Source organism: Hoplias malabaricus, chromosome 8 (genome assembly GCF_029633855.1).
Source record: "Hoplias malabaricus isolate fHopMal1 chromosome 8, fHopMal1.hap1, whole genome shotgun sequence".
In the NCBI taxonomy this organism is placed as follows: Eukaryota; Metazoa; Chordata; class Actinopteri; order Characiformes; family Erythrinidae; genus Hoplias; species Hoplias malabaricus.
In genome coordinates, this window is record NC_089807.1 from 45,325,542 (window position 1) to 45,350,541 (window position 25,000).

Here is a 25,000-nt window from a genome sequence, read left to right on the forward strand (position 1 = left end):
AAAATAGCCTCCAAAAACAAACATGAGGAAAAAACAACTCGGGTCAGATTCAAGACCCAGATAGAAACGCAGCGGGACGTTCTCGGATCGTTCTCGGACCGGAAGTGTGTACCACTCTGTCCCTCTGTCTGAAATAAAGTGTAGGGCTTCCTTCCAAACCCACGGAATCAGGAACAAGCATCTTCTTGTATCGTGATGTCAAGCCAAACACTGGTGGACGACTCTTATCTGATGTTTCTTCTGAAATGAAGGGCGTTAATCTGGACGTTGCTCAACCATTCGCTGCAGTTACGGCCTGTACACGTCTGGGAAGGGTTCACACTCTGTACTGGAACATTGATCCACAAGAGGATCGCTGAGGCCAGGTACTGGTATTGGACGATGAGTTCTGGACCACAAACACCCTCCGCTGATCCGATAGCGTCCCGTTTTTAATCAGGCTTTTCTGTGGAGTTCATACAAACCGCTGGAAAAGAAAGAGCACGTGCCCTAAAACATATGGTGTTAGGTTCAAGAGAGAGTCTGTCTTTCTCTGTTTCTCTCTCTCTCACTCTCTCTCTCTCTCTCTTTCTCTGTCCTCTCTCTCTTTCTCTCTCTCTCCCTCTTTCTCTCCCCCTCTTTCTCTCTGTCTTTCTCTCTCTCTCTCTCTCTCTGAATAATGCTCACCTCTAACTCCAGAGTGGCAGTGTTCCAGTAATGACAGCAGACTCTTAAATCATTTCCGCTTCTATAAATTCCATGAGTGAAAGTTAGAGGGAGAGAGAGAGAGAGAGAGAGAGAGGTCTGGAATGTAACCCTGGGCTACTGAGGTCTATAAACCTGTTCTAGTCTGGACATGAAAACTATAGAAAGTTGTAATTAGTTTTTTCTCTTTCGTCATCGCTTTTTCGTTCCGTTTTCTCCCCGTGTTTTTACCGTTCAGTTCCTCGTCTCTGACCCTGAGCAGTGTGGAGATAAGAGAGAGAAACTTGGGGGTGATGTCACGTCTCCCATGATGCCCTGGTGGTGTTAGTCTTTGATGTGTTCACAGATGTGTTTTCATTGCTGTGTTGGTGTGTTCCTGTTTGTCTCGGCGCTTATGTTGTTTATCCTTTATTGTTTTTTTTGTCGAATCAGTGCTGAGCCTGTGCCGTGACCCTGTAAAAGCTCCCTACACCATTGTGTGTGTTTGTAGTGTCTGCATCACTCTGCAGTTACACCGCCCAAACACTAGGGCTGAATCTCAAATATCCTGCTCCACCGTATGTAGTGCACAGTGAGGGTCATAAAGTAATGTGTAGTGCGCGGCCTGAGTGCAGTAGTAGTTCTTTCTTCTCAAGTGCACTATGTAGGAAACAGCAGAGCGGGGCGGCCCCCTTCACTCCGGCCTTTGATTGTTAATAAATAATAGTCTACGAACAGAGCCACGGGGCGACATCCACTGCGCAGCTGTTCTCCACAACTTTAAAAGCCTCAGCGTCCTGAACTCACCTCTGAAGGAGAAAAGTGAACATGTGCTGATGATTTTAAAGTGTGTAGTTTACATCTCCCCAAAGACACGGGGGCGCTCTTTAATTCCCTCACTGTTCCATTCCACATTAAACAATATGTCGTTACTTCCAAGATCTGAGCTGTTTCTGATTTCTTTGTTTCAGTTTCACGGTTAAAACGGTTTATTTATGTATTGCTTTTTGAATAAATATAGTTTGTTTACACCTCACTTTGTTCTGTATTTGGCTCTTTATCCCTAGGCCACAAAGGGAGGGATAGTATTAGTGGAGAGTCAGGTGCAAATGTCAAAAACCGGTCCCGTTTTGGCTCCCAGAGTTCAGGTCGGAGGGCCCCTTACCAGGAGTCTGGACCGGTTCTGGGAGGAGGATGCTGTTTGGAACAGAGTGTAATTGACAGGTGGCACCTGCCACAATGCCGTCCCCATGTCCCTGCTCCTAGTAGAGAGTGTAATCTGGAGGGTCTTCGGATCAAGTTCTACATCTTCATACACTCTGCGACGTCTGAAGAAATCTCTCGTCATCAGTTTGCTGCCGTCTCTAGTGTGGACTACAAGAGGTTCCTGTTTCTGAGCTTTGTTCATTTCTCCTCAACTCCATCCACGTTCGTCCGACTGGGGACCAGTCACAGCTGTTGTGGCCTTTGTTGCCATGGTGCTGTGGACCTTCACAACAGGCTCCGCCTACACAACTGTGGAGTGATGCCTGGGATACGCAGCTGCACAGTAACTTTGTGGTCTTTTGGCGTAGAAACCGACATTGGTCTTAAAGTGGCGTCTCTGATTCTGGGGAAACTCTGTTCTCTGGTTTGTTTACGTTCTGAAGCTCTGCGTATTTTGAGGTGGAATGGTGTGTTTGAGGAGACTGTCGTTTGTGTGCGGCTGAAGTTGAACTATGTTTTTATCCACTGTTTGAATTATCACAGTTCTATCAGTGAGACCCCCCTATGGAGCAGGAACAGAGCAACGTCCTCGTCTCGGTCGGTGCTTTTCAGCGTTTGGAGTCTCTCCGTTGTCTAAAAACCTCCAAAATGCCTGAGAGAAGCCTAGCGTTCCCAAACCCCGGGGGGATTCCAGCGTAAACCGAGTGGAGAGCAGTGATCGATAAGGAAACGTCCTCAGTTTTATAAGAAGTGTTTGTTTAGTTATTTTTTCAAATTAAAATCTGAGCATTATGTTTAAGAGTCGGCTCTTGGTCCGCGTCCACATCGCTGCTGTGAGTGTGGCTCCAGTTAAAGGGCCAGTGCAGTGGAAAACCTGCTGAATGCCTCAGCATCTTGTTTGAGGACTTCACAGATGAATGCTGCTGGGTGCTGTGTGTGTGTGTGTGTGTGTGTGTGTGTGTGTGTGTGTGTGTGTAACCAAGCCCCTGATCAGGAGGCTCTAAATTCTTAATCAGTGACTTTTCTCCTGCTCCACGCTTCCCTGCTCCTCTGTAATCACTCGGCCTCGAGCCGGAACAGGAACAGCCTCCGGTTTAAAGCAGCACTCTGTCTCGTTGTCCATTAAACCTCTGTTTAAAATGAACAGTAATATCACCGAGAGGTCGTTCAGATTCAGAGGCGGTGGTGTAAATGGAGGCACGTGATTTGTGTAACGTTTATTCCACCCGATTATACACTGGGTGCCAAAAGGTTTGTGGAAAGTCTTTAAATAAATAAACGAATGCAGAAACTCAGTTCTGTTTCTCTGCAGAACACTAGGGAACGGGAGGAGACCGTGTCTGGGCTCGGAGGAGGATCCAGGATCAGCACTTTACCTCACTGATGTTTATGAGGTTGAATGCCATCAAATCCTCACAGCAGTGTTCAACTACATCTGATATACAACCCTTCGCAGTAGAGAACGTTACTGAAGTAAAGGAGGAACACACTTCTGATTTATTTCCATCATCGCTGAGGACATTTCACTGTTATTCTGGTGTTAGTCCGAGAGGCACCTTTCATCACTGAAAAGAAGAAGATTTAAAGGTGGCATTCACGATTATAATCACAAACCCCTGTGTGTAAATCTCTGAGTGTGTCTCCTCTCCATGTGCTGCTCTGGAAACCGCTCTAATGTGTTTTACGAAGCCCCAGTGTCTGTAAATGGGTAAAAAAACAAAGTGTCTGGGTCCGGTGCTAGTCTTTCTCTCTCTCTGCTCACGGCAGAGAAACGCCATCTGGAGGTTTTTAGACAACGGAGAGACTCCAAACGCTGAAAAGCACCAACCGAGATGAGGATGTTGCTCTATTCCTGCTCCATAGGGGGGTAACACTGACTTATTTTTGCTGTTACAGTTACATTACTTAAGGTGGAACTGACTCTAAATTCAGGAGAGCGCTAACTGCATGAAAGTAAACACAGAGCGAAAGTGCTACAAAACTAAACAGCTCGAGTTACACATGAGTTTCTGTGGGAATTCAAACAGTGAATAAACACTTACAGACAATTTACACTTCAGACACCAACAAGATACAGTCGTTTTAAAAGATGTGGCGCTTCTGAATGTAAACAAACTAGAGAGAACTGCATTTCCCCAAAATCAAAGATTTAATTTATCCCCTTGGGGCAGTTGAGTCTATGCATTTGTATTCGCTAAAACAGTGAAAACACGCACACAGCAGGAAGCACGGGGAGGTTAATACAGGGAATTTCTGCCATGGATGTTGAAGGAGAAGAAATGCTATTTCCTCACTCACACTGCCCCTATTTTTCCTGTGAAATCCCAGTCCGCTTCTCACAACCTCCGGCCCAGAGCAGCCGTACCTTGCTTCTGTTTATTGATAATCATTTCCTAAATGTTCCCACGCCCCTGTCGTTATGTTCCTTACCGAACCATGGTCGTTTTAATGAAGCAGTGTCTGAGGGTTGGAAGGTCATTCCGTATCAGTTTTTGGCCTTGCCCTTTGCACACACAGATATCTCAGGGCGGTCTGGATGTGTTTAAAACTCTTATGGACTGTGCACGGTGAACTCGGCGCCAAAGTTCAGCTTATTGCCTTTATACTTTACACAAAGGACCCCGTGCCTGAGCTACTGCAGCCGATGAGCACAGAGCCCATGCCCCACTGAGTAAACTCACGCAGACAGTGCCAGGAAAGGCTTGCAGAGATGTGATAAGATATAAGCCTCTAGAATAACCAGCCTGAGAAGGGCAGGCCCATCCTGCTGGAGTCTGTGGTTTACTAAGAGGCTGGAACTCTTCAGTTGTTAGTTTTTGGGAACTGCACTGTGACTGCCACTAATATTAAAGGCTAAGCACCACTTAATGGAGCTCCATGAATATTCCACATTATTGTAGTTACTGACAGATATAAGTATGAATTAAAATGAAAATAGCTGCTTAATTTACTTTAAAACTGACAATTTTATTAAATTGACGGAAAAACCCGAGCTCTCTACGGAAATTCTCGAACGCGACCGTGACGTCACTGGTGGACAACAGCTGAACAACGCCGCGGTAAAACACCGTTATGACTGACTGTTATGACAGTATCTAGCTAAATAACCAACATTATTCATGACAGTAGCCTAGCAATAAGCTAAACTCAAATGTAGAGGTACCGTTATTCTTGTAAATGTGATCGAAGTCGAACTCGAATTCATCCGACACTATAAACCTCCGTAATGCAGCTACGTAGCCGAGTATAATCTGAGACACCGAGTTTAGCGAGTCAAGCTAACGTTAACTAACACCAACTAAAACAGGCGAAGTGAGTGTCCTTACCCTGTTTACCTCCATGTTACAGAGGCTCTTGAACACCTTTCGTTGGTGTCCTTACATGCCCATATTGTTGGAAAAGCGCCAGTGAAATGAGCTACAGATAACGGAGTGAGCGGAGGGTCCTTTCCAAAGTGTCCGTTTAAAGTGGACAAATTTAGTCCATTTTCTGGATATTTTGGGATCTTTGGGTCATTTGTGCACAGATGTCCCACTGTACATTGAATGATTGCAGCCAAAAACAACACACCTTTTCCTCATTTTGCATTAAATTAAGTGCAGCTTCTAGAGTGTTGTCCACCATCTACGTCACAGGCAAGACGCCTATTAGAGTTTCCCAACACCGCTGGGGGGGGGGGGGACCAACGGTCTTTTAAACCTTATTCCTTCAATTAGTAAGAAATAACATGTTTTCTGACTCTCAATAAACACAAGTTAGGAACTCAGACTCCACTGGATTTATTTGATTGACACTTTTATAGAGCTGCTGCTTAGCCTTTAATAAGGAGCGGACACATTGATCTTGATCGGCTCTCATAGGAAGAACTGCAGAATGTGTTGGGGACTTTAATCTGAAACATTAAAGGGGAATTCCAAATATTTTCCTCATTTCCCCAGATTAGTCAGAATACTCAACAGTGGTGGTGAATGGAACTGAACGTCCGCCTCTGACTCTCCTCACAGTAAGTTAGTTACAGACTGTGGTTAGCCTCCTTCTCCCCCCTGTTCCTCAGCGCTCAGGACCCCCACAGAGCAGGTGAGATGTGGTGGTGGATCATTCTCAGCGCTGCAGTGACACTGATGTGGTGGTGTGTGTGTGTGTGGTGCTGGTGTAGAGTTGATCAGACAGTTTTAAACCCCTCGTAGCGCTTTTCCACCAAAAGAACTTCACCCTCTTCTGTTCCTGATTCTTGGAAACGTTGTGCTCTCCAGTCCACCGGGGGCGCTGCAGGGTTGCTTTCCTGTGGCTGAATACAACACCAGAGCCGTAGATAAATGGACAAAGTCAGGACAGTGTCATTGTTTATTCTATTTACAGAAGGGTCTGATCAGAGTGAGATATGTGTGTGTAAAAAGTGTGTAAACACACCTCGTGTCGTGCAGAACACAGCTTCAGAAATACACACAGATGGAGCAGGGTCCTGTTTTATTTTCGTTTATTTATTTATAAAACTCCCTGTAAATGACAGGTCCAGCTCCACTGCACCATAACGCTTTATTTGAGGCTCTGAGCTCTTTCTGGAGCTTCTTTATCTCGACACAGGCATTGACTCAGCTACTGTATCTGACTTTACTTCTACATGGTGGACCCCCAACCCTCTCTCTCTCTCTCTCTCTACTCCAGACTGAGCGTGAGTCTCTCTCGCCCACTCCACCTGTTGCTGGAGGTCAGTTGGTGAAGCTGCCCCCTCTGGACGCTCTGTCTTCTGCAGAGAGACTTTGTTTCCTGCACGCTGCTCTGAGTGAGTGTCGCCTCCTGCTGGACGAGGCCATAAAGCGCGAGGACGAGCAGTTTGTCCTTCAGGGAGATGAGTACAAGACCCAGAGAGGGACAGTCAAGGACAGGCTGGGACACCTGCTGTTGAGTACAGAGCGCCTCCTGGAGGACAGTAAGAGATGTGCAGCCAGCGTGGCTGAGGTAATAACTCTCTGTAAAACACACACACACACATTCTACAGAAAAACTGCAAATATAATACACTGTATGTGTGTGTGTGTGTGTGTGTGTGTGTTAGATACCAGATTCGTTGGACAGTGGGACGTTTGCTGTGAAGTTTTGGATCCTCCAGGTCCTGCAGGATTTAGTTCACTGGTCCAAACAGACTTCCAGAACCCTACAGGCAATGTCCACAGAGACTGAAAAAAAACCGAGAAGCAGGAGAGCAAGGAGAGAGCTGAGGAGACATCAGGGGAGACAAAGGAAATGAGAGAGAGAGAGAGAGAGAGAGAGAGTAGTGCATGTAGTGTGTGAGAGAGGGAGGAGGGGGAATGAGAGAGCAACAGAGAGAAAATATTAAATAGCTTCCTAACTCCAAAAAAGGCAATGAGAAAAAGAAAAGGACTGAAGGAGGAGGTGATTTTCACAAACTGTGGAGAAACCAGTGGCATTATGGCGCATGGGAAGAGTCCAGCAGCTCCTTCTGCCCCGCGGAGTGGACCCTGTCTGCAGCTGTGGGCATCTGTAGTGAATATTAATAAATAAATAAAATACAAGAGAAAGGACAGGTATAAAAACAAAGCACTGAGGCAAAGCACTGCGCTTAATAAAAAGCAGAAGCTATTCGCGCGCTTACACCGCCCCCTTGTGGAGGACCTTAAATCTGTGAGTACATAGCCAAAAGTTTGTGGACACCTGTTTATTTCTTCCTTAATCATTTCTATTCCCCTTTTATATATGCGTTAACAATCTGTATTTTCTTTGAAAGCATAACACTACAACCCTTCACTTAAACCCCTCTAAATTGCTGTATTTGGTTTGATTGCATCCAGCCACAAGAGTAACAGTGAAGTCAGGTACTAACTCATCCCAAAGGTACTGGAAGAATGTTCATCAGTCCAGAGATTATTGGGGACTCTGTGGTGGGGTTATACCCTCCCCAGCTTACGCTTGGCATTGGGCATGGTGAACTTAAACTCATGTGCAGCTGCTCTGAAGCACTGGGCTCACTGGACAGTTAATTCACTCCACTCCTTATAAGAAGTCTGTGGTGGTCCGGATGTATGCTGTTGCATAGCAACACATACACTACAGTCCTTATCTGCACCTGCAGCTGTGCACCTATATGGTCACCTGTATGAGCTCAGTTATTGTGAGTGCTGCCCTCTGCTGGTTAATAACAGAACTGACTCTGGTTTATAAAAATCTGCTAATGCCATTTTATAAGTTAATAATGATAAGTCTTTGCCTTTTTATGGCATAGTTACAACTTCCTGTGTCATAATAACCATCACATGCTAATGAATATATTTCCTATAATTTTGACCATAAGAGCAGCACGGTGGAGCAGCAGATAGTGTCTCTGTCACAGGTTGGGGGTCTGTGAGGAGTGTGGTGTGTTCTCTCTGTGTCTGCGTGGGTTTCCTCCGGGTGACTGTCTGTGAGGAGTGTGGTGTGTTCTCTCTGTGTCTGCGTGGGTTTCCTCCGGGTGACTGTCTGTGAGGAGTGTGGTGTGTTCTCTCTGTGTCTGTGTGGGTTTCCTCCGGGTGACTGTCTGTGAGGAGTGTGGTGTGTTCTCTCTGTGTCTGCGTGGGTTTCCTCCGGGTGACTGTCTGTGAGGAGTGTGGTGTGTTCTCTCTGTGTCTGCGTGGGTTTCCTCCGGGTGACTGTCTGTGTGGAGTGTGGTGTGTTCTCTCTGTGTCTGCGTGGGTTTCCTCCGGGTGACTGTCTGTGAGGAGTGTGGTGTGTTCTCTCTGTGTCTGCGTGGGTTTCCTCCGGGTGACTGTCTGTGCGGAGTGTGGTGTGTTCTCTCTGTGTCTGCGTGGGTTTCCTCCGGGTGACTGTCTGTGAGGAGTGTGGTGTGTTCTCTCTGTGTCTGCGTGGGTTTCCTCCGGGTGACTGTCTGTGTGGAGTGTGGTGTGTTCTCTCTGTGTCTGCGTGGGTTTCCTCCGGGTGACTGTCTGTGAGGAGTGTGGTGTGTTCTCTCTGTGTCTGCGTGGGTTTCCTCCGGGTGACTGTCTGTGCGGAGTGTGGTGTGTTCTCTCTGTGTCTGCGTGGGTTTCCTCCGGGTGACTGTCTGTGAGGAGTGTGGTGTGTTCTCTCTGTGTCTGCGTGGGTTTCCTCCGGGTGACTGTCTGTGCGGAGTGTGATGTGTTCTCTCTGTGTCTGTGTGGGTTTCCTCCGGGTGACTGTCTGTGAGGAGCGTGGTGTGTTCTCTCTGTGTCTGCGTGGGTTTCCTCCGGGTGACTGTCTGTGAGGAGTGTGGTGTGTTCTCCCTGTGTCTGTGTGGGTTTCTTCCGGGTGACTGTCTGTGAGGAGTGTGGTGTGTTCTCTCTGTGTCTGCGTGGGTTTCCACCGGGTGACTGTCTGTGAGGAGTGTGGTGTGTTCTCTCTGTGTTTGAGTGGGTTTCCTCCGGGTGACTGTCTGTGCGGAGTGTGGTGTGTTCTCTCTGTATCTGCGTGGGTTTCCTCCGGGTGACTGTCTGTGCAGAGTGTGGTGTGTTCTCTCTGTGTCTGCGTGGGTTTCCTCCGGGTGACTGTCTGTGAGGAGTGTGGTGTGTTCTCTCTGTGTCTGCGTGGGTTTCCTCCGGGTGACTGTCTGTGCAGAGTGTGGTGTGTTCTCTCTGTGTCTGCGTGGGTTTCCTCCGGGTGACTGTCTGTGAGGAGTGTGGTGTGTTCTCTCTGTGTCTGCGTGGGTTTCCACTGGGTGACTGTCTGTGAGGAGTGTGGTGTGTTCTCTCTGTGTCTGCGTGGGTTTCCTCCGGGTGACTGTCTGTGAGGAGTGTGGTGTGATCTCTCTGTGTCTGCGTGGGTTTCCTCCGGGTGTTTCGGTCTCCTCTCATGCTCCTAAAACACATGTTGGTAGGTGGATTGGAGACTCAAAAGTGTCCTTAGGTGTGAGTGAATGTGTGAGTGTGCGTCGCCCTGTGAAGGACTGGCGCCCCCTCCAGGGTGTGTTCATGCCCTGCGCTCAGTGATTCTGGGTAGATTCCAGACCCACCGTGCTCCTGAACTGGATAAGGGTTACAGACAATGAATGAATGAATTTTGAAAATGTGGTCCACCTGCTTGTTCACACCTTTCTTTTGAGATGAAGACTATTACTAAGGCTACTGATGTGCAGGGATTAGATCTAGCTCCCTGTTTCCACTGCTCCATAGCTTTATACGTCTTGAGCACGGTGAACTTGTGGGCGGTTTGTTTGTGGCTGGGTTTCTTTTGGGTGTCATGCTTTTCCCACAGAGGTAATAAACTCTACGCCGGTGTCCACGGTGAGAACCTGAAAGTGGCTGAATGCACTTGTTTTCAGGAACGTCTACAAACATTTGGAGATGTAGTGATTATATTAATATTTTCTGTGCAATTTCGAAGTCTTCTGGCTCATATTCTCCCTGAATGGGCTGAGAATACACACACTCTGTCGACAGGGCTGACTTTAGGGCAGTGTTTTGGATTGTATCTGATGGACATGCTGTACACTGGCTTTGAGGGTAATATGGAGTTTCAGTGTTTAATATCGTAATAACACCAAGAAACACTTAAATATGGCACTTAACTTGGTAGAAAATGTAATAAAATGAATAATAGCTTAGTAACTTGCCCTCATTTAATACAAGGTCTTCATTTATAACAGTGTAATGTCTTTACTGATGCTTCTTAAAGTTGGTGGGAATTTATGTGAATTCATCATTTTATTTATGTGCAGTTTCACAGTTAAACTTCTATATGATTGTGTTCAATTTGACATTTTAATCTTTTAATAATAATTTTTCAACACTGTTCTCCTGATGTACAATGTGTCACTGAACCTAGTCAAATAAATAATATATATATAATAAAATATGTAATAAAATAATACAAATATAAACTGAAATGTAATTGAATTAATTTCTAAAAATATAATAAGCTTTGTCTATGTCATCATTAGAGAACGTTAACCTGCAGGTCCACCGAAACTCAGCAGGTCTGGGCCAGGACTGCGATGGGATGACCTTCTTCTGGGAAAGTTAAAGTGGTGCTGCAGGGGGCGCTGTCCCTGTGGTTTTTTTATGTGGATCCCCGTGACTGAGTGCAGTGACAGGGACCCGTTACTAAATAAACACCGCCGTCCTTCGGGAGTCCTGAGCTCAGGAAAGACCCCGGGACATTTCCTGGAGCAGAGTCTGGCTTGAATGGGTGAGTGTGTGAGTGACTGGGTGAGTGTGTGAGTGACTGGGTGAGTGTGTGAAACTGTCCACAGGTGTGAGTGTGTGAGTGACTGGGTGAGTGTGTGACACTGTTCACAGGTTTGAGTGTGTGAGTGACTGGGTGAGTGTGTGACACTGTTCACAGGTTTGAGTGTGTGAGTGACTGGGTGAGTGTGTGAAACTGTCCACAGGTGTAAGTGTGTGAGTGTGTGAGTGACTGGGTGAGTGTGTGAAACTGTCCACAGGTGTGTGAGTGACTGGGTGAGTGTGTGAGTGACTGGGTGAGTGTGTGAGTGACTGGGTGAGTGTGTGTGTGACTGGGTGAATGTATGACATTATCCACAGGTGTGAGTTGCTGGGTGAGTGTGTGAGTGACTGGGTGAGTGTGTGTGAGTGACTGGGTGAGTGTGTGTGAGTGACTGGGTGAGTGTGTGTGAGTGACTGGGTGAGTGTGTGTGAGTGACTGGGTGAGTGTGTGTGAGTGGCTGGGTGAGTGTGTGAGTGACTGGATGAGTGTGTGTGTGACTGGGTGAGTGTGTGTGAGTGACTGGGTGCGTGTGTGAGTGACTGGGTGAGTGTGTGTGTGACTGGGTGGATGTATGACATTGTTCACAGGTGTGAGTGGCTGGGTGAGTGTGTGAGTGGCTGGGTGAGTGTGTGAGTGGCTGGGTGAGTGTGTGAGTGGCTGGGTGAGTGTGTGAGTGGCTGGGTGAGTGTGTGAGTGGCTGGGTGAGTGTGTGAGTGGCTGGGTGAGTGTATGAGTGACTGGGTGAGTGTGTGAGTGACTGGGTGAGTGTGTGTGTGACTGGGTGGATGTATGACATTGTTCACAGGTGTGAGTGGCTGGGTGAGTGTGTGAGTGGCTGGGTGAGTGTATGACATTATCCACAGGTGTGAGTGGCTGGGTGCGTGTGTGAGTGACTGGGTGCGTGTGTGAGTGGCTGGGTGAGTGTGTGAGTGACTGGGTGAATGTATGACATTGTTCACAGGTGTGAGTGGCTGGGTGAGTGTGTGAGTGACTGGGTGAGTGTATGACATTATCCACAGGTGTGAGTGGCTGGGTCAGTGTGTGAGTGACTGGGTGAGTGTGTGTGTGACTGGGTGAATGTATGACATTGTTCACAGGTGTGAGTGGCTGGATGAGTGTGTGAGTGACTGGGTGAGTGTATGACATTATCCACAGGTGTGAGTGACTGGGTGAGTGTGTGAGTGGCTGGGTGAGTGTGTGAGTGACTGGGTGAAATTATGACATTGTCTACAGGTGTGAGTGGCTGGGTGAGTGTATGACATTATCCACAGGCGTGAGTGTGTGAGTGGCTGGGTGAGTGTGTGAGTAACTGGGTGAGTGTATGACATTATCCACAGGTGTGGGTGGCTGGGTGAGTGTGTGAGTGGCTGGGTGAGTGTGTGAGTGGCTGGGTGCGTGTGTGAGTGACTGGGTGCGTGTGTGAGTGACTGGGTGAGTGTGGGAGTGACTGGGTGAGTGTGGGAGTGACTGGGTGAGTGTGTGAGTGACTGGGTGAGTGTGTGAGTGACTGGGTGAGTGTGTGTGTGACTGGGTGGATGTATGACATTGTTCACAGGTGTGAGTGGCTGGGTGAGTGTGTGAGTGGCTGGGTGAGTGTATGACATTATCCACAGGTGTGAGTGGCTGGGTGAGTGTGTGAGTGGCTGGGTGAGTGTGTGAGTGGCTGGGTGAGTGTGTGAGTGACTGGGTGAATGTATGACATTGTTCACAGGTGTGAGTGGCTGGGTGAGTGTGTGAGTGACTGGGTGAGTGTGTGAGTGACTGGGTGAGTGTATGACATTATCCACAGGTGTGAGTGGCTGGGTGAGTGTGTGAGTGACTGGGTGAGTGTGTGTGTGACTGGGTGAATGTATGACATTGTTCACAGGTGTGAGTGGCTGGATGAGTGTGTGAGTGACTGGGTGAGTGTATGACATTATCCACAGGTGTGAGTGGCTGGGTGAGTGTGTGAGTGGCTGGGTGAGTGTATGACATTATCCACAGGTGTGAGTGACTGGGTGAGTGTGTGAGTGGCTGGGTGAGTGTGTGAGTGACTGGGTGAAATTATGACATTGTCCACAGGTGTGAGTGGCTGGGTGAGTGTGTGAGTGGCTGGGTGAGTGTATGACATTATCCACAGGTGTGAGTGACTGGGTGAGTGTGTGAGTGGCTGGGTGAGTGTGTGAGTGACTGGGTGAGTGTATGACATTATCCACAGGTGTGAGTGGCTGGGTGAGTGTGTGAGTGACTGGGTGAGTGTATGACATTATCCACAGGTGTGAGTGACTGGGTGAGTGTGTGAGTGGCTGGGTGAGTGTGTGAGTGACTGGGTGAATGTATGACATTGTTCACAGGTGTGAGTGGCTGGGTGAGTGTGTGAGTGACTGGGTGAGTGTGTGAGTGACTGGGTGAGTGTATGACATTATCCACAGGTGTGAGTGGCTGGGTGAGTGTGTGAGTGACTGGGTGAGTGTGTGTGTGACTGGGTGAATGTATGACATTGTTCACAGGTGTGAGTGGCTGGATGAGTGTGTGAGTGACTGGGTGAGTGTATGACATTATCCACAGGTGTGAGTGGCTGGGTGAGTGTGTGAGTGGCTGGGTGAGTGTATGACATTATCCACAGGTGTGAGTGACTGGGTGAGTGTGTGAGTGGCTGGGTGAGTGTGTGAGTGACTGGGTGAAATTATGACATTGTCCACAGGTGTGAGTGGCTGGGTGAGTGTGTGAGTGGCTGGGTGAGTGTATGACATTATCCACAGGTGTGAGTGACTGGGTGAGTGTGTGAGTGGCTGGGTGAGTGTGTGAGTGACTGGGTGAGTGTATGACATTATCCACAGGTGTGAGTGGCTGGGTGAGTGTGTGAGTGACTGGGTGAGTGTATGACATTATCCACAGGTGTGAGTGACTGGGTGAGTGTGTGAGTGGCTGGGTGAGTGTGTGAGTGACTGGGTGAGTGTATGACATTATCCACAGGTGTGAGTGGCTGGGTGAGTGTGTGAGTGACTGGGTGAGTGTATGACATTATCCACAGGTGTGAGTGACTGGGTGAGTGTGTGAGTGGCTGGGTGAGTGTGTGAGTGACTGGGTGAGTGTGTGAGTGACTGGGTGAAATTATGACATTGTCCACAGGTGTGAGTGGCTGGGTGAGTGTGTGAGTGGCTGGGTGAGTGTATGACATTATCCACAGGTGTGAGTGACTGGGTGAGTGTGTGAGTGGCTGGGTGAGTGTGTGAGTGACTGGGTGAAATTATGACATTGTCCACAGGTGTGAGTGGCTGGGTGAGTGTGTGAGTGGCTGGGTGAGTGTATGACATTATCCACAGGTGTGAGTGACTGGGTGAGTGTGTGAGTGGCTGGGTGAGTGTGTGAGTGACTGGGTGAGTGTATGACATTATCCACAGGTGTGAGTGGCTGGGTGAGTGTGTGAGTGACTGGGTGAGTGTATGACATTATCCACAGGTGTGAGTGACTGGGTGAGTGTGTGAGTGGCTGGGTGAGTGTGTGAGTGACTGGGTGAAATTATGACATTGTCCACAGGTGTGAGTGGCTGGGTGAGTGTGTGAGTGACTGGGTGAAATTATGACATTGTCTACAGGTGTGAGTGGCTGGGTGAGTGTATGACATTATCCACAGGCGTGAGTGTGTGAGTGGCTGGGTGAGTGTGTGAGTAACTGGGTGAGTGTATGACATTATCCACAGGTGTGAGTGGCTGGGTGAGTGTATGACATTGTCCATAGGTGTGAGTGTGTGAGTGGCTGGGTGAGTGTGTGAGTAACTGGGTGAGTGTATGACATTATCCACAGGTGTGAGTGTGTGAGTGGCTGGGTGAGTGTGTGAGTGGCTGAATGAGTGTATGACATTATCCACAGGTGTGAGTGTGTGAGTGGCTGGGTGAGTGTGTGAGTGGCTGAATGAGTGTATGACATTATCCACAGGTGTGAGTGGCTGGGTGAGTGTATGACATTGTCCATAGGTGTGAGTGTGTGAGTGGCTGGGTGAGTGTGTGAGTAACTGGGTGAGTGTATGACATTATCCACAGGTGTGAGTGTGTGAGTGGCTGGGTGAGTGTGTGAGTGGCTGGGTGAGTGTGTGACATTCTCTACAGGTGTGAGTGTGTGAGTGGCCTGATCAGGATGAAGTGATTACAGAAGTGAAAGATTAAATTAATGAATGATTGAATGGATGGATAAATGAGTGAAAAAACTAACAATCACCTTTACCTCTGAGACGATGAGGGCAGTGAAACCTGTAAAGTTCACAGTTGTATATTAACCTTAGTGTGTTTCATCGTGAGGACACTTTACCACTGGTTCTTTATATGTGAGAGCTCTCGTCTGTGATGGTCCTGATGCGGCGCCTTTTCATTGATTCATTGATGTATGTTGTTGCATAGCAACAGATGCACCACAGTCTGTACCTGGGCACCTGCAGCTGTGCTCCTATACAGTTAGTGTTTCTGATATTGTGTCCACTGTCAAAGGGCTCTCACTAAAATCACGGCCACTGCTACAGACTCACAGCATATTAATACATTCCCTCCGAGGTCAGATATCGCCAGTGCTGCCCTCTGCTGGTTCAATACAGAACTAACTCAGCAGTGGAGGTCAACCGAGCTCAGGTCACCCCTAGAGACACAGCCTGAAAAACATGTCTCTCCAGAAGAAGGGGGTTTCTGAATCTCTGGGAGTGGATTTGAAGGCAGAAGAAGTATGATACTGATTTTATTCTCGTTTGACAAAACACAGAGCGTTGCTGTGAAAGAGTGAAAGAATGAAAGGGTGAAAGTGTGAACGTGCTGCAATGTCCAGTTATTTATAGACACCTCCTCCTCTGAAATCTCTACTTAAACAGGGGGTAAATTACGGAATGTGTTCCTCTTCACTGTAGTATGTCTCTACTCTCCTGAGCAGGACTTAGACAATATGCTGGAACATTGCTGTGAAGATTTGATGGTGTTCAGCTACTTAAACATCGGAGTTCAGGTGCTGAAGCTGGATCACACACACCACTCCAAACCTGTTCTGAAGGCACTGGATACACCCGCTGTAGCTGCACATGAGCCCTATGGTCCTCTCCGATCGATGCCAAGCGGTGGCAGCCCTCCAGCTCTGGGCTGTGAAGCAGTGGAACGGTTCGCGGGAGAGATGCAGCTTCATCCAGTACCTTCGGGATGAGTTGGAGTGGTTTTTATTGATCCACAGCTAATCAGAATGCCATCAAATCTCCACAGCAATGTTCCAGCATCTAGTCTGACGCCTGCCTAAAAAAGTAGGGAGAGTTACCGCTGTAAAGAGGAGCCCCCTCCTGAGTCACGTCCTGTTGTTCCGGCTGGAGCTGGGAATCGAACCCTTGTTCTTTTTGAATAGAGGTCATTTACAGGCACAGATCAGCCGTAACATTAAAACCACCTCCTTTTTCTTTTCTCATTGTCCATTCTGTCTGCTCCCCTGACCACACTGGTGCACTGTGTTGCTCTGCATACATTTTACGCCCCCTCCCCCCCCTGTTCCTCAGCGCTCAGGACCCCCACAGAGCAGGTGTGATGTGGTGGTGGATCATTCTCAGCGCTGCAGTGACACTGACGTGGTGGTGGTGTGTTAGTGTGTGTTGTGCTGGTGTAGAGTGGATCAGACACAGCAGTGCTGCTGGAGTTTTTAAACCCCTCAGTGTCTGGACCGAGAACAGTCCACCGACCAAAAACATCCAGCCGACAGCGCCCTGGACTCGCTCATAAGAGGCTTGGACCCGGAACTCTGTACCGCTGCTTTGTGACAACTTTCTGTTGTGAAAAATGCTACATAAATAATATTTGAATGATTGATTGACAGCGTCCTGTGGGTGGAGACATGTGTCCACTGGTGAAGGACTAGAGGACGACAAACACAACTGTGCAGTGGCAGATGATCTACAAGGTGGACCAACTTGGTAGGAGTGTCTCACAGAGTGGACAGTGAAGTCCAGCAGCACTGCTGTGTCTGATCCACTCACATCAGCACAACACACACTAACACACCACCACCATGTCACAGACACAGTAACAGCACTCTGTTGGATTCTCAGGGATAAAGACGGGTTGCATAATGAACTGGGGACAGCCTTGGCCTCGAGGTTAGAGAAGGGCGCTTGAGGCTGGAGGGTCGCCCGTCTATTCCCAGGACCGGTACGAGAACATTCACGGCAGAAGTGCCCCTGAGCAAGTTGCCTAACCCCCTAAACTGCCCCCAGGCACCGAGGTAGTCACAGCGCCCTGTTCCGGCTGTGTGTTCACTGCCCCAAGTGTGTGTGTGTTTGTGTGTTCACTACCACGGATTGGTCAAATGCAGAGGAGCAGTTTCCCCAAAGAGATCAGTAAAGGTGCTTCTTCTTCTTCTTCTGAATATGAACTCTGAGTGTTCTCTTGGACGGAACGTCAGAAGTCAGAGGTCTTTGGGAACCCCAGGACTTTTGGCCCAAGTGGTAAGTACAGAGTCAGATGTCAGTCACAATATCGATCATAAAAATATTGCAATTAGCCACTTCCCCCGAATCGCAGGGCCCTGCTGACGGCTTTGTTTTGGAGCAGCGCCTGTTGGAAACACAGGAGAGCTTCACTAATGTATTATTAATGTGTGAGTTCTAGATTTGCACTGAAATAAATGGTGGTATCTGAGCTGTCACTCAAAACTGACTCAATTCAGTATCTCACCGCGTGTGTGTGTGTGTGTGTGTATTGGTGTGTGTGATAAAGGAAAAGCAGGATGTGTGTTTGGAAGAGTGGGGGTGGAGTGTGTGTGTGTGTGTGTGTGTGTTTGCGATGTGTTTGTGATGTGTGTGTGTGACTGTGTGTGTGTGTTAGAGGAGTGGCAGGATGCCTGTGAAGAGGGGGAGGGGTGTGTGTGTGTGTGTGTGTGTGCGTGCGCGCGCGCGCGCGCGCCTGTGTGTGTGTGTCTGTGCATGCGCAACTGAGTTAGAGGGAGAGAGAGAAAAAAGAGAATGTGTGTGTGAGAGTGAGGCAGGATGTGTGTGTGTGTGTGAGAGAGAGAGAGTGAGAGAGAATGGGAGGGGGAGGGGTGTGTGTGTGTGTGTGTGTGTGTGTGGCAAGAGGGGGAATGTGTGTGTGCGCCTGCGTAGGAGGGAGAATCTGTGTGAGAGTCGGATAATGTGTGTGTGTGTGTGTTAATCGCACACTCACGCACACACACACACACACACACACACACACAGAGACTCACACACCATCTTTGTGAGTTCTGCGGTGTTTATGCGTCTGTTTAGAAAGAGCCTGATTTCATTTTTTAATATAATGTGATTTATGTGTGAGTGAGTGTGTGAGTGAGTGTGTGAGTGAGTGTGTGAGTGAGTGTGTGAGTGAGTGTGTGAGTGAGTGCGTTCGTATGTGTGCGCGCAGGCGTCATAGACTTCTAAGTTTGTGAGCGTGCATGTTGAGCGTGATGAGTTTATGTGTGTGTGTGTGTGTGTGTGTGTGTGTGAGATTGTGTGTGTTTGAGAGAGAGGGGGGGATGGGTGTGTGCGTCAGAGGTGTGTGTGTGTGTGTCTGTGAGGATAGTTTCTCAAAAGGCAGGACACTACATTATTATTGTTTATAATACAATTATTATTATTATTATTAGTAGTAGTAGTAGTAGTAGTAGTGGTAGTGGTGGTGGTGGTGGTGGCAGTCACAGTAGTATCGTTATTATCGCGAATATGAATATTGTTTACTATAATGAAGATGTTACTTGTTTATTGTATCTGAGTTGATTAGAGTCCTGATTTGAGGTAAATTACTTTTAACAGGTCTTTGATCACCATGGTCATCAATATTATCCTTATTATCAATATGCCAATTACGGCTACAGTACTGTCCGGTGCTGCAGACGTTTTAACACATGCTCTGCCCAAAGCAGATTAATTAATATTAATATTAAATCACACCAAATCGCTGCCAGCAGCAAAACAACTCGCTTTCTGCTGCTAATCAACTTTGCTTGGAAACAGAGACGACCGCTCCACCCCTTTTATACTGTAGCAAGCGAGTCCAATTAATGTGAAGGGGAGGGGGAGCCATTGTGTGCTCATAAAACTATATTTATGCACAAAACTGAAGGACGAAATAATTAAAATGCCATTTTCATGATCTTAACTCTTAAATGAAGTAGATAGTAAGTGTGTTAGCGTTTCTCTAATCCCTTCATTTAGGCACACGGCAACAATAGTCCCCCCTTAGGAGGATGAGTTGGTAGCGTCCGAAAATAACCTGCGCTTATACTGAGGCGAAGCGGCGAGTATGCGAGTAACTGGACGGAGAAACAGAGAATCGATGTCGGAGTCCGTTCGCTCGCTGTTCGATTACCGTGAGCCGCCGACGCTGGACAGCGACGGAGAGAGCGGCAAACCGCCGCCGTCGAGAGGGTGAGAAAGAAAAGACATGGAGAAATGAACTTAAACGGGTCGAAAATATGCGTAAAGTTAGCGTTACCCCCAGAGCGAGTGGGAGCTCCCCTCAGGCAGCGCCGCTCAAACTTCAGAGCGCGAGGACCAGCTCTGACTGAAATAACGGTCACTTTCAGCCGCAGCTTTACGCTGAGGGGAGCTATTTTTCTCTGAGGGGAGAATATTAACAGTAAAATCAGGGGATTTTAAATGTTTTTCGCGTTTGTTAAGTTCTTCATAAACATTACTACTAACATCACCACTACTTTCTTTATAGTCTGTCTTCATGGTCGAAAAAAATGGAAAACGTCTATAAATGTATTTTATTCACGTTCCGTACGATATGTCTAAAGACGGTTAATCGTTTGTAAAACGTGACATAACAGAATACAGTGTAAAATAATATCTAATTATATATAAATCAGGTGTGTGCGCTCGCCCCTCGTTCCTATGTGTGTGTGTGTGTGTGTGTGTGTGCGTGTGTGTGTGTGCGTGTGTGTGCGTGTGTGTGTGTGTGTGTGTGCGTGTGCGTGTGTGTGTGTGCGTGTGTGCGTGTGACGGTCAAACACACGGACTTTCCATCCCTTTAACTTAAACGTCACTTTAACGTTAAGAAGAAGAAGAAGAGCAAAAAAACAAAACAATAACAAAAACTGTCTTTAATTTTCAGAAGAGTGCTCAAAACATCATTATAGCATCTGTGTGTCTCTGAAAGAGGAGAGAGAGAGAAACAAGAACTGTGTGTGTGTGTGTGTGTGTGTGTGTGGTGTGCAGTGAAGAGGGAGGGTGGGGAGAGCGTGAGTGTGTGCGTGACAAAGACTGTGTGTGTGTGTGTGAGAGAGAGAAAGAGAGAGAGAGTGTGTGTGTGTGTGTGTGTGTGAGAGAGAGAGAGAGAGAGAGAGAGAGGGAGGGGAATGTGTACTGTGTGTGTGTGTGTGTGTGTGTGTGTGTGTGTGTGTGTGTATGTATGAGAGACAGAGGGAGGGGAGTGTGTACTCTGTGTGTGTGTGTGTGTGTGTGTGAGAGAGAGAGAGAGAGACAGAGAGGCAGACAGAAAGAAGAGGGAGAAAAGAAAAAGGACAAGAGAGATAGAATAAAGAAAGCAAATGAGAAGGACAGAGAGGGATGAAACTGCTGTGTATGTGAGGGGAGAAAAACAGGGGAATAGAGTAGTGTGTGTGTGTGTGTGTGAGAGAGGGAGTGAGAGAAAGAAGGAGAGAGAGAGAATCAGAAGTGAGGAAGAGAGAGAGATGTGAGACTGATAGAGGTGAGAGGGGGGAGGGAGAAAAAGATTAAAGAATGAGGGAGAGAGATAGAGAGTATAGAGTGAGTAGAGAGACAGAGGTGTGTGTGTGTGTGAGAGAGAGAGATTGGGAGGGGGGGGGGTGAGTGTGTGAGTGGTTAGAAGAGAACAGTATAGTGTGTGTGTGTGAGAGAGAGAAAGAGACAGAGGGGAGGGGTGTGTGTGTGTGAGTGAGCTTGTTTAAAAGAGAGGAGGGGTTGTGTGTGAGAGAGAAACAGTGTGTGTGTGTGTGTGTGTGTGTGTGTGTGTTTTAATGAGAATGAAAAAAGCATGTGTGTGTGTCTCTCTCTCTCTCTCTCTCTCTCTCTCTCTGTGTGTGTGTGTGTGTGTGTTAAAAGGAAGGCTGAATGATTAATCATTTCTGGGTTGAAATCCCATTTTAACTGAATACAATTTTGAAAACGCAAAAGCTGCCACTAAAACTATAATCCACATTGTCAACATTGCTGTCTGAACTGTAACCAGGCAACTCCCTTCAGATGAGTAAATGACGTGTGGGCGTGGCCTAATATTCTAATAAGCACAGATAGATTGACAGCCCTCAGTCCTGAACTCCCAGCCCACCGTGAGGGAGAAGAGAGTGAAACAGGTGGTGAATTGTGTTCACACTGGAAGTTACAAGTGAATAAATCTGAATTGGGTGATCAGACTGTAAGAGTGCTTGTTAGTTGTCATAGTAACGACATTGGGGCGAGTACACAGAGGACGGGAAGGGAAGAAGCTCCACCCCAGTATGGCACAACAAACACAAAGTCTGATATGATTGGTCAAACCGAGTCAGACGTTCAGAGATCTGATCTGAAACCACTTGTTGGTTGCGTCTGAAAGTACACACTTCTATATGATATAATATGCCAGGAGGGTTTGTGCGTCCGAAACTTTAGTATTCACAGTTAGCACCTGGGTTATACACTGGACGATCCTGCGATTCCAAAGTCATGAGAGGCGGGGTCTCAGTGGATGGAGGCGGGGCTTCTGTCAAAACTGCTGGCTTCTCCTGTGGTTTCTCCTTTTTAAGCACTGCATAAACAAAGCAGCAAGACGTTTAGGTTTTTGTGTAACGTTCTGTAGTTTGAAGATCCAGGGCTGTTCAGGTAGAGGTCTAAAAGAGTCCAAATGGATTTGTCATGAAGAAGTACGTACTATCTTTACAATTAAGTATGTAATGCACAGTACCCGATACATTTAAACGTACTCTCAGATTTCAAAATCGGGCCGAAGAAGGCTTTAGACGGTCCTCGACGGCGTCCACTCGCTACAAACATACAGCCTTCATACGGAGCCGTCCTGAAGAATCTTTCCTAGTCACTCTTCTGATGTGCGTCCTGGGAATTCTAGTGTGGCAGGTTGAACAAATGAACGACAGACTGATGAACGTATTTGATAACTTTGGGTCAGGAGGTTAACTTTCACTCTTTCCCCAGCTGGTACCCAGAAGCTGTGTTCAGACAGGTGGTTAAAATCTGATTTTTCTGCACATCAGATTTGAACCAGAAAAAAAAGCCACATGAAACCTTACCTGTTTCAAATCGATTCAGGATAAAATTATAGGTGACTTTATCTGATTCTAGTAGTAGACAATGCGGACACTCGGTCTAAAAATGGATTTCAGAAACAAATCCAGTTCTCTCTGCCGTGCGAGACGGAGAAACTCAATGCGGTTTAGACGGGGAATGCAGTATCAGCTCTTTGCTTAGAGAAGAGACTTAGTGCTGACCAATAGATAGTGGAGAATTTGGGCAAAGTATATCAGCCACTTAGTGGACACTGGAAAGTTAATGGAGGATCACACTTTGTGGATGTATATTGTTTTCCCGTTTCTTAGACAGAATCACAGATGTAGGGTCCCCGGGGGTTTAACGGCTGATTTTTACGCCTGAGTCTGTGGTCGATGTTCACATAAGTGTTCTCCAAAGAAAAACATGCACCGAGGACAGTGTCCACACTCAGACATGCGGCACCTCAGCGGCCTGTCTGTGAATTTTACATCACTTCTGGTTTGGAAACTGTGTTGTTTGAGTCTCATCCCACCCCCCAACCCTACCAGCCAATCAGCATTTACACTGAAGGCTACATTTACATCCAACAAACTCCCATGTGCCGCGTACCTGAAAACACAAGCAGTGCTGTCGGGCAGTTCACTCAAGTCCATTTTTATTATATTTCTATTATTTTAGAAAGTATTCACAGTTTAAATCAGTCATGTGACATATGATCACAATTAGTTTTTTTCACTTCTAGTGTGAGGGTGTATTTATGATTATTTAAATATGATTAAATGCGAGTGTGTGAAGAGCCCTGTTATTTGTGTGTGTGTGTGTGTGTGTTCTATAAAGAGAAAAACAGAAAGATAGGTGGGGGGCGGTAGTGTAGCAGAGGCATAGAGAAGGGGAGGTGTGTGTGTGTGTGTGTGTGTGCGCAAGCACATATGTGTGTGTCACTGATTGGGGGAGGGAGTGTTTGTTTATGTGTGTGGTTGAAGGGGGGTGGAACTGGAGAGTGTGTGTGTGTGTGTGTGTGTGTGTTTATACGTAACTAAGGGGAGAGTACTGTGTGTAGGTGAAGTATAATGTATGAGGGAGGGCTGTGTGTGTGTGTGCTTGTCTATGTTAGTTTATTCTTTGTGTGTGGCTGAGAGAAAGCTGGACGAACAGGTAGTGTGTGTGTGTGTGTGTGTGTTTGTGTTCAAATATATCACAGTAAAAATGATCATAGGAGCTTTACATTTAAATGTATAACATCAGCTCACTCCTAAGTTAAATGTAATTAATTATCACAAGGTTTCTGACACTCGTGAAGTGTCCGAATACAAGGAACCCCTTTGGTTCTTTGGATTCCTGAAGAAATCTTCGCTGTGTGCCAGGTTAGAAACGGAATAATCCAGCTACGTACATTACAACAGCAGCAGGTTATCAGTGCAGAATAAACCGTGACAGAGTTGTCGTTTAAACAGCTGTTAGTGTTAGCTGGTTAAGACAGCTGTTCACAGGAATGTTAGCTTTGAGAAGTTTGGTTACTTATCGTGCCTTAGGCATCTCACGAAACGAAAAACTACCAGCATTACACAGAGTCGATCAGGAGGACCTTACTTTCCAACCGTCCGTACCCTGCCTTCTGTTTTCATGTCCATTGATCCGGTGAAATCAATCATTAACAACGTTGATGGCTTTCTGCTGCGACTGAGATTCAAATGAATTGTAAGAAACTTTACATTAAAAGTCAGCTTCTGTGTGTTTAAGAAAACAAAGACGACAGTCATAGGGTATAGTAGAGTGTAGCATGTCACTGCTGCCAAGAATCCAAGGATCTCTAAACGAGGACAAGACAGCCGCCCATCATTGTTTATTTCAGTATACCGCTGAATTAATGATTCATTTTTGTGTTGTGACGGTACCGCAACACGTTGTCCTTCCTCTGACCACTTTTGGTGAGAACTAACCACTGCACACTCCACAAGACATGAGTTTTGGTGAAGCTCAGATCCTTACGCTGACCATTTCCCCTGATTACAACATCGACTTCAAGAACGGACGGTTCGTTCAGTGCCTCCACTGCTCCCAGATAATCAGTGTTGCTCATTTCACCTGGCAGTGGTTTTAATCTTGTGGCTGATTGGTGTTAATAGTTTTGCTGGCTCTTCACCAGTGCTAATGCAGGTTTCCTGTAGTGTGTTATAAATAAGTTGACATCCTCCCTTTAAACACAACCTTACTCTGACTTCATCAGTCTATAGATATATACAAGCTGCGATTTTTACAGGGCTTTTTTAATTCCAAAAAAAAAAAATAGAGTACAACAGCTTCAAAGGTGGGGGTTAATTAAGTCTGATATATTTTAGAGACCCAACTGTCCATTTTCATAGACGTTAGCATCAGAAACATATCGTTGCTGTGTTTTCGTGTTTGTGGTTGTTTGATTAACTACAATATTTGGATCCAGCAGCTGTCCTTCACACTGTGTGAATATTTCACGATGAAGGGACCAATAGAAATGCTCTGAATAAAATCTTTACATTGACTTCCATTGAAAGTTAAGAAGGTTTTTCTTTTCTCTTGTAAAGGTACTGTTTTGGGAGATACATGCTGCTTTTTTTTTTCTTTAATTGGATGGTGATGATTTGCAAGACATAGGAAACAATAAATATTGTTTTTTCTGTAAAACTACTAGGCTTCAATTTGATCTATTTTAAACCAGAGCTCTTGTAGGCGATCATCTAAATGTTTAGATCTTCTGAACTCAAAC

At 46.8% G+C, this 25,000-nt stretch overlaps 2 protein-coding genes across 2 annotated transcripts in view; both read left to right on the top strand.

Annotated features, from left to right (window-relative positions):
* The window catches only part of cntf (ciliary neurotrophic factor), a 9,614-nt gene extending 1,315 nt beyond the window's left edge, over window positions 1–8,299 (top strand). Inside the window, exons 2-3 of the mRNA XM_066679848.1 lie at window positions 6,535–6,828; window positions 6,926–8,299. Of these exons, the coding sequence (XP_066535945.1) occupies window positions 6,535–6,828; window positions 6,926–7,117 (486 nt within the window). The 3' untranslated portion in view covers window positions 7,118–8,299. The remainder of the gene's footprint in view (window positions 1–6,534; window positions 6,829–6,925) is intronic.
* Window positions 8,300–19,313: 11,014 nt separating this feature from the next.
* Window positions 19,314–25,000, top strand: part of si:dkey-117m1.4 (uncharacterized) — a 22,655-nt gene continuing 16,968 nt past the window's right edge. Inside the window, exon 1 of the mRNA XM_066680039.1 lies at window positions 19,314–19,434. Coding sequence (XP_066536136.1) covers window positions 19,343–19,434 — 92 coding nt within the window. The 5' untranslated portion in view covers window positions 19,314–19,342. The remainder of the gene's footprint in view (window positions 19,435–25,000) is intronic.